This window comes from Phoxinus phoxinus, assembly GCF_949152265.1.
Source record: "Phoxinus phoxinus genome assembly, chromosome: 21".
Taxonomy (NCBI): domain Eukaryota; kingdom Metazoa; phylum Chordata; class Actinopteri; order Cypriniformes; family Leuciscidae; genus Phoxinus; species Phoxinus phoxinus.
The window spans coordinates 17,886,427-17,896,066 of record NC_136896.1 but is presented as its reverse complement, the minus strand read 5'-3'; the positions used below and the strand labels follow the sequence as shown (position 1 = coordinate 17,896,066).

The window sequence follows — 9,640 nt, the reverse complement described above, 5'->3', positions numbered from 1 at the left end:
TTGGCTACAAGTATACTTAGCATTTTTTTTCACCAGGGAAGAGTGGATCCTGAAATTAGCTAATGATCAATAAAATGTAGCTCATATCTGTTGCTTTCAGTGACGTGAACTCCATTAAATTTGCATATAGCACGGGAATTGAAGATCGGATTTATATCTGTTTTGCGAAAATACATTTATGTGACCAGGTGTAAATGGAATCGTTTTGATAAATCGGATAGCTATCCGATCTGAGAAAACGCATGAAGTGGCCAGGTGTAAACAGGAGTCAGTAAATCTACTTTGACTTCACTCATTACCAACATAGTATGTACAACTGTCAGTATTTGGATTTCATGTTTGATAATCTGATAATCTGTAAATCTGGGGCAAAAAATAAATAAACCTCACCACAAAATTATGTTTAATATTGTTTACTTATAATGTTTACTGCAAAATTACATACATTTGACATACATTTTAAATGCTTATTGAAACTAGATTTTCATTTCCCGAAGTAAATAGAAGTGCTTGCAAGGCAGCAAATGTTAACCGTGCGGTTTGAATAATGTTTTTAATATGCTATTTTTATGACACTCAGAGTCAAATCATTGTACATTGTGCAAAATCATCATTTACTTGGCTATAAATTGTTAAAAGTAGCCAAGTTTTTCGCCCTTCCCTACCTTTTTGAACCGGAGTAAAAAGACAAATAACTTAGATAGATGATGTGACGCGTGACCTTACCAACGTGATGACAGAATCTGTGACGCATCTCAGAGATTGTACACGATGGGCATTTGTGGTTAAAAAGTATATAATTGATATTTTTTTGTGAAAATAAGCGATCGTTTTGCTGGATAAGACCCTTATTTCTCAACGGGGATTGTGTCGAGCATTTGAAGCTGCATTGAGACGGACATTTTAACCTTCTTTGAACATTGGAATATTTGGTTGCCTTTGAAGTCCATTAAATGGAGCAAAATCATGGAATGTTTTCCGATGACATGGGTGTGAGAATAATTTTTTTTTTTTTTTTATTACTAATAAGCTAACTAATAAGACTGCGTCTCAAGTACTAGTTTGACCAACTTGCTTTTTTTGTCTTACTTTTCTGTTTCAAATTAGATCTACCTTTTTATGTAACTGCGTTTAAATGTAACTGCGTTTTCTTCTTGAAGAAAAAAAAAACCTAGTTTACTAACCTTTAAGACAAGTCTAAGCCTAAGAACATAAATGAAAGTCAATGGGAGATTTGCTAAAATGTTTTTTGTAAAAAGAATTGTAAAAAAATCAAACCGGTGCTGCCTTGCAAACACTGTTATTGTTCAGTTAACCAGCCAATTTTTGCCAGACTGCATGGAGAACAATAAAAACTATATCAAAGTTAATTTAATAGTGATCATTGAAAGTGAAATTTACCATTTCAGAATGATGCTACGTATCTAGAATTAAACAGGAATACAGTCTTTAACTTCATTATTTACAATATTAAACTGACAGGTATACTCTGTTAATAAAGTACACAGCTATTTCTTATCACATTGAAGCCTTAATTCAGAATATTTTTGCAGGTACATTGATTCCAAAAAGCCCCCTGGGAAATGGACAGGAAGCAGCCCTCATGCTGTGCTGCCGTAGATGGAAAAACAAGACTGAAAGACTCAGCAGGGCAGCGTGTCGCTGTCACAGAATTCAGAAAGAGGTACAATTTACGGAGCAGTCATTCATGTTCAGTTCCGGTATAACATGAGCACAAAACCTCTTATCGATTCTGAAACTCTTTGAAAGTCTTTCTCATTTTTCTTTGCTTTTTGTACAGTAATGTGGACTAATATAATACCAATATAGCTATGCTTTTTAGTCTTGAAGGCTTGACATATTGCACTGATGACATCCACATTCATTTCCACTTCTGTTTAGATAATAAAGGACAATATGTCACCTCACATGGGATGAATGCAACCTTTATTTTCAAAACCTTTTAAGTGTAATAATGAAAGATTAATGTGGACTTCAGTTTATGACCAATACTAAAGCATAATCTCAAGGTTTTATTTTATCTTATAATTAATCCGTTAATTCAATGACCACAGCAATTTGTCTTTGTGAATGAGCATATGCTATATTTATTTTCCTCATAAAACCTTCCCCCAAAATTTGCATCTTCTATAAATTCAAACAACAGCTGGTTCAGAACAGATTTGTAGTTTTGTGCCTGTTGTTTTGGTGCCCTCAGCATCTTAATGATAAACTTCCATCTTTTCTCTTTCAGGCCTGTAATTCTTTTTTAGGTAGGGATGGGCAATATATCGAGACCATATTTATTATCGGTCTATGTTTTGAAATGGTATCTGTCAATACCGGCTATTTAATTGTGTATGCTAATTTCCCCTAATTTTCAATTTAGATTAGTTTTGCTGTCATCTAACTCTCAACTTTTTCGTCCATTATAAATATGATTTATTTAGACAAAACAGTATAATATTTATTGCTAATTGGCCATAACATGAAAATAATCAGCTTCATAACATATTATCTATGTATATACAGTAAATATGTATTTGTATTTGTATAGTTGGTTTATTAATGTTATTTTTTCGAACTGGTTTCTTTACATTTTTATTTTGAAAGGAATTGTCCATTGAATTGTATTCATTTTATTGCATTTTCATTACATTTATTTAAATTTTAATAGTTGTATCATAGTAATTTTAGCAATTAGCGCTGTCTGCTATGTTTTCAGTCAAGTGGCCCATATCTTTCTTTCACTGCAGTAATTACTTTTTTACCACATGACTTTAAATAACCTACTTCAAACTCTAACTTATTCATGTCCAGTACTTTTTCTTACAATATTAATTGTAACTTTATATGCATGGACGTTTCAAATCCAAAATCACTAAAATGCTTGATGAATACACAGGGCCACTTAGTGTTGATGTATTGTTTACCATCTGTTGGCCAAGCATGCTGACAGAAATTAAAGGCACCTGCCCAGTGCTCAACTCTGCCTTTCTCACAGCTAGAAGACAATAAATGCCTTGCTTCTAATAATACAACTAGGCGAGACACGCTCAGCTTGCTGTCACATTATTAGTGGCAATCACTGATGGTCAAATCAGGTGACTGTTTGGAGGGCAGAAGGGACGGGACTGCAACAAGTAAAGTGTTCATATTTATGATTGCTTGTACACTGCATACTTTATTGCAGTGTTCTAATATTGCTTTATAAATTTGTCCTCAAGTACATGGAGATCGTTCACACAAAAATGAAAATTCTGTCATCACACAGTATACTCACCCTCATGTTGTTCCGTATGACTTTCTTCGGTGGAACACAATTTTTTTTTTTTTTAACAACATCTCAGTTTTTTTTTTTTTGTAAAGTCAGAGGTTTGGAATGATATGAGAGTGAGTAAATGGAGACAGAATTGTAACTTTTGGTTGAACTGTCCTTTATAATCTATGATATAAAAATGGCACTTCCATGCTGCCATGGGTTCATTATTATTGAGGACTAGCCTATAATATAAACAGCACAAAGTATAGCCTACTACATGAAATATGAACAAGGTACTGGAGGATTCATTGATTTTGATTACTATTTTTCTCTTTCATCAAGCTAATTTTATAGCAATAAGATCTAGCACTAATTTATAAAGCATTTTATACAACATTTCATGAAGCTTTACAACCGTTCCAATTCCACTTAATTGAAGTCATTGCAATTCCACTTAATTGAAGTGACTGAAAAGCTCTGCGAGAGCAATAAGGAATTCATCAGAAGTCTCTCAGCCTCCGTGTGCCTGCATCAGCCCCTAGAGAGACATGACGGGCACGGACAGCCTACAGCACCGGGTCAGGTCTCTCAGCAAGTTTCAAAGCCTCGTGCATGCTTGCTGCCGAGAGCTTGCGATTGATGTTCCGATAGCGGCAGCGAATGAGGTTGTGGTAGGTGGTCCTGAGGTCCCTGTTGAAGAATGCATAAATGAAGGGGTTTATGAGTGAGTTGGCATAGCCTAGCCACAGCAGCGTCCTCTCCACCCACATAGGCACGCAGCTGCATTGCACCCCACAGATGAACGGACGCGCCGTGGACAGCAGGAAGAAGGGCATCCAGCACACGGCGAAAGCCCCCACGACAATCCCAAGGGTGGCCGCCGCCTTCTGCTCCCTTTTGAAGATGGAGATGTTTTTACGATCACTTTTGAGAAAGCGAGAAAAGCTCACGCACTCCTTCACCTCCCTCTGCAGCTTTAGGGCCGCAGTCACACAGTTCACGCTTTCCTCGTCTTCCGCTTTGGGAAAGCCAGCGATCATGTGCTTGGCAGCACTCACCTTCGCCACCCTGTATATCCGGTAGTACATAATGAGCATCACGGACATGGGGATGTAGAAGGCCACGGCAGTGGAGTATATAGTGTAGCCCAGGTCCTGGCTGATCAGACACACATTGTCATCGTTGACATTCTGAGCCCACCCGAACAGTGGGGGTAGGGTGATGGAGGCAGAGAGAAGCCATACAGAAAGCACTATTTTGGCCATGCACTTTCCACTCTGTCTCACGGGATACGTCAATGGCTTAGTAATGCCTAGGTACCTGAGAAAATAGGGTGGAGAATGGGAAAAATTAAAGAAGGCAGAAAAAAAGAATTGCTAAAGTGCATGAGTCAAAGACTGGATAAAGGTGGGCAATTTCACAGTGACATTATTTGCCCTTCTTTTGAATATTACAATCTAAGCTTGAAATAACTTCTTGAAAAGAGACCCATGCTTTTTGTCAAAAGGGCTGAATCTCAGTAGCTATATGGTTTTGAGTGTTTTTGATATGGTGGTTTTCAACATAGTTGAATTTTGAATTCTGTCCTCCAAACTATGATGATTTATTTTTGTAATATTTGTTTGATGGACAAGTGAACATAAAACCACAGTGGCATGCATTCATACAATATTTAAATATATAAAAAGTGGTAGCCTGCAATATAAAAATCTATTTCTACCTGATTTAAAATTGTTAGTATTTATTTAATATTTTTTTACTTGAATAAAACCTGCTAATTTAGTATATCCGTTTTTCAGTATATTATATGCTGTGAATTTTGTTTCATAATTCATCCAAGTGGATGCTGCACATGGTGGTGGCTGGGGAGAGATCCCTGATATAATTGTAAAGCGCTTTGGGTGTAACGTAGTAGCCTACATATGAAAGTGCTATATAAATGCTTAATTAATTCATAATTAGATTGATCTGAAAAGCCTATTATTTGCTGTTTAATGACAGGTCCAACTGAATATGCCCGCTGCAGGTAGGCTAAATGTGCGTGCGTGTTTTTTCCTTCTTGGTCAATAATGTTGAAAATGTTGGGTGGCTTATTTGTAAGCAAGTCGTAAGGTAGCCTATGTGTCTATACAGAAACTGACTTTAAAAAATAAACCCACCTTGAGAAATGTTCACTCAAGTAAAAAGTGTGACAACTTGACCCAGTCTCCGCCTACTGTAAATATACTGACTGAATAAAACATTTAATCTGAATGCAGTAGTTAATTGATTGTAGTTTGACTAACTTCTACTTGGTTAGCTTTATCACAGCACGTATATATCTGGGAGACCTACCTGTCTATGCTTATGACACACAGTGTCATTATTGAAGCGGTGCAGCACATCACGTCCATGGCGATAAAAACATTACAGAAAACACGACCAAAGATCCACTGTCCTCCTATGAGATCAGTGATGCTGACGAACGGCATGACGACCACCGCCACCGACAGGTCTGCAATGGCCAGAGAAACGATCAAATAATTAGAAGGTTGCTTTAGTTTCTTCACGAAACACACTGAAATGACCACCAGAAGATTCCCGCAAACTGTTAAAAAGGTAAGCAAGGTCAGAACTCCTCCGACGAGCACTTTCTCAACATGTCCGTAACTCAAAATCGGCTCTCCGCATCTGGTGTCGTTGTCCATTAAACTTTGCGCCGGCAAAGTTGTAGTGGTGTCGTGCATCTTATTAACAAATCGCACATCCATCACATCAGATGTCAAACTGGTCATGAGTGCCTGCACGCGATCCTTCGTCACCGCCAAGATCATATTGACTGTTGAGAGCTGTCCTTGGTTCTGAAAATATGTTGCTCGTCTCATTATCCATAAGAAATATGAGTCCAAGTTAAATACATTAGGTGTAACCACACACCTATTCTACACTGGTTTTCTAGCTCTATCTGAAATTATAGAAGAACATCCCAGCTACACGCGAAGAGCCACACAAATTGTGAAGTTAACGCTCACAGAATGGACCGCGCACTCTTCACGGCTTTTATATCATTGGCGTCTTGACTGTGCGTAATGACGTGAGGTGCTTCGGCGTAACTCTTTAAAAAAATTACTTGTGCTGAAGTGTCTGTTTGCAAAAGTGCAGTGTTGTGATTATGACTGTAACAAATGGATCTTATGAGACAATACATACAGGACAATATGTGTTTAAAAAAAAAAGAGTTAAAGAATTGGGAAAATGTAAAGAAAAAGTAAAATTGCAAATAACATTTTACATTTGCTTTAGAAAGACTTTTCTCTACTACCATATGGCCTTACATAGAATTATGATTACCAATTGTCTGATCATAGTGGTGTTTACCCTTTTATAAAATGCAAACCAGTTTAATACCTTAAGTAAAATCAAAGTGGTACCACAGTTACAGTTAAAAGTGCTATTCATTGCACTTATTTGATCAGTTTCAAGTTTAAATCCTCTGAAAACGTCTACATTTGAGTAGAATGTAGTGTGGTTATAATAAGATGTTATCATTTTTAATAAAATGTGTTTTTGGGGAGCAGTGTTAGTGATCATGTGAATGAAACTTTAAGAAATAAGGAGAAAATTATTGAAAACTGCAGTGTATAGCATTGAATAAGATGTGTTAATGCAGACCAATTTCAAATAATCATTTAGATTTGCAGAGAAAGCTGTAGTATTTGTGAATAAAGCTTCTAAAATTGGACGAACATTTATGCACAGGAACAGTATTTGGCTTCCAGTCATCATTAACTCATTGAGGTAGGATGGTATTCTGTCTCTATAGAATGACCTCAGCTCACACGACGAGGGACAATGGCAGTCAGAAAAACCCTGCAGGAGAGAAATAAAGAGGTGAGGCCATGTTTTATTCAAGAGGAGTAAAAAAAATGTGGACAGCAAGGACAGGTAAGAAAAAGAGAGGGATGAGTGGCTAGAGAACAAGGAAAGAGGGAAGGAAACATGGAAAGAGGCAGTACACTAAATAGGAGAATCAAGAGAGTGACAGGGGAGACATCAAGGACAGTTTAAATTAAGTTATATGTATGTAAGAGGTCATTGTAGATTCATAATTATGTATGTCAAACTGAAAGATGAGTTTTATTAACAGATTATTTAATATTGTGATTATCACTCTAAAAAGATGGTTCTTTAATGGTATTCGTAGTAACATTTCTATTTAGAACCATTTCATCCCAAATAAAAAATTTCCAAATAACTTTTTTAACTGTTTCATAAAAACAGTTTTATGCTGAAATAGTTCTTTATTACAGCCTTTTTTGTAAACAAAACTGTAACATTTGTAACTGTCCAAGAATCCTTTCAAACCCACCTCATTATTGATTGTCTGTAGCTCAACCATTGAACTATTTCAATAAGGTACTTGATATACTTCTTAAAATGTAAAAGGTTTATGCATAAACATGCAGTCGAGTCACACAAAAAATAATCTTATGATTTTTTTTAAAATAACCTTTTCCCTTTTTACATTGTAAAGGGTTCACATACTATCCATTCACAGTGGCTAATTTTGGCCACGATAAATTTAATAATTTTTACTTATTTATGCATGTATTCATGTATTCATGTTTAATGTAATTTATGTAATCAGCTAATGTTGTCAGAGCACTGTCATTTTTACTTCAATTTCCCATGTCAATAAAAAATAAAAGTACCTAATTGACACAACTGGATTTTTTAATGTAAAACCCTGATAGTGTCACGGTGTCTGGTTCATGTTCCTTGGTGTCCACTAGAGGTCCTCGTCCCCCACGGTGTCTGTCACATTGTGAACTGCATTCCCCACAATCCTTGTCTGTTGTAATCACTGTTCATTGCACTCAGCTGTTCCCCTTCATCATTGTTCCCAGCTGTTCCCTGTTTCATTGTTAGTTCTGTGTGTGTATATATACCCTGGTTGTTTCAATGTTTGTCATGGAGTCCTTATCACGCCACTTCTGAGTCCTGCTTTCTTGCCTGTTCTTGTTTTGTTTCTTGTTTGGATTGCTCTTATGGTTTTGACCCCTGCCTGGACTGGATAACTATTACGGATTACTTATTAAACACTGCATTATTGGATCTTCCCTTGTCTCCTTGAGTGTGGATCGTGACAGATAGAGGCTACAAAGCATTATAAGACCAGGTAGATAGAGGGGTAAAAAGCATAATATTAAGAAATATTTAAAAAAACTAATGAAAATAAGCTAATGTTAAAATTCTCTTTATAACACCATTAAGGTTCTGTAGCACTTTCAAGGTTCTTTATGGAACCTTATAAAATACAGATACTTTACAGTGAAAATTACTCCGTTACAAGTCACTATTGCCAATATAATAATAATACATTTGATTTATAATGCACTTTTCTCACACTCAAAGCTCAATATGACTTGAGTAAAAGTATTAGAGTATCTGATTTTAACAGTACTTAAGTATTTTACTTATACTGAATGTAGGCTTAAAGATGCACTAGTCCTCAACACCTATGAGACATGCCAGTGAAAAACAAGAAACAGTTATTTGTGAGGAGAGCACCTCAATATTGCAAGAATTCAAGGTCAACACAACAGCCTCTTACTGTAAATCTCTACAAACAAAAGTCTCAGTTAAGCTCAAGTGCTCAAAAAGGGCATAAGTCCTAACCAAGGTTTCTTCAATATAACAGATCCATAAAATAATGTTAAGTAAAATGAAATAGTCAAGGCCCACTTTCACTGGGTGTGCTGGTTTCGGCCTCATCACATGTCCTCATCTGCCTGCTGCACTGGCATTGCATTACTGATCACAGTTGAGTAAAGAGTACATAATTATACTTAAAATGTAGAGTCAAGTAGAATAGAGAGTTGCTAATATCTTTGATCAGTAAAAACTTCTTCGGAGTGAGTAGAGAAGCTCAATTCCCCCTATGTCAAGACCGCTCATCCAGGTAAACAGAAACCGGTGTTAACAATCAGGTCCAATGGCCGATTGTTTTATATAGTCTATAGTGACCTTTTTTTCCTTTCTATATTGGGCTTTTGATCACCCTGTCGAGATTTGCAATAATGACTGACAGACTGTACTTTATGCCTTATCCACATATTCTTTGAATAGGCAGACTGAATTTCTGCATTAAACCCCATCTCAGGGGTGTGCAAGTCATAAGGATCGTCTAAGGAAACCATATATGATCTGGAACCATTTGTCAGCTGAATTTATTGAAATTAGTTTATCTCTCCAAAAGGCATTCATATGCATGATACATGTCTGGGCTGGGAGATGTATAAAGGAGAAAGGCAGCTTCAGAAATCTCCATCGGCTGAAAAAAACTGATTCTACCTCCTTGTGAAAAGTGAAAGCACCCAAGGGATTGTGATTATTTCA

At 36.5% G+C, this 9,640-nt stretch overlaps 1 protein-coding gene across 1 annotated transcript; it reads right to left on the bottom strand.

Annotated features, from left to right (window-relative positions):
- Positions 1 to 3,363: 3,363 nt before the first annotated feature.
- htr7 (5-hydroxytryptamine receptor 7) lies at positions 3,364 to 6,243 on the bottom strand. Its single transcript, XM_079594865.1, has 2 exons — positions 5,597 to 6,243; positions 3,364 to 4,582 (listed from the first exon to the last, which is right to left on the bottom strand). The coding sequence occupies exons 1-2, from the start codon at positions 6,124 to 6,126 to the stop codon at positions 3,829 to 3,831; spliced, it is 1,284 nt and encodes a 427-aa protein (XP_079450991.1). The 5' UTR covers positions 6,127 to 6,243; the 3' UTR covers positions 3,364 to 3,828.
- Positions 6,244 to 9,640: the final 3,397 nt, after the last annotated feature.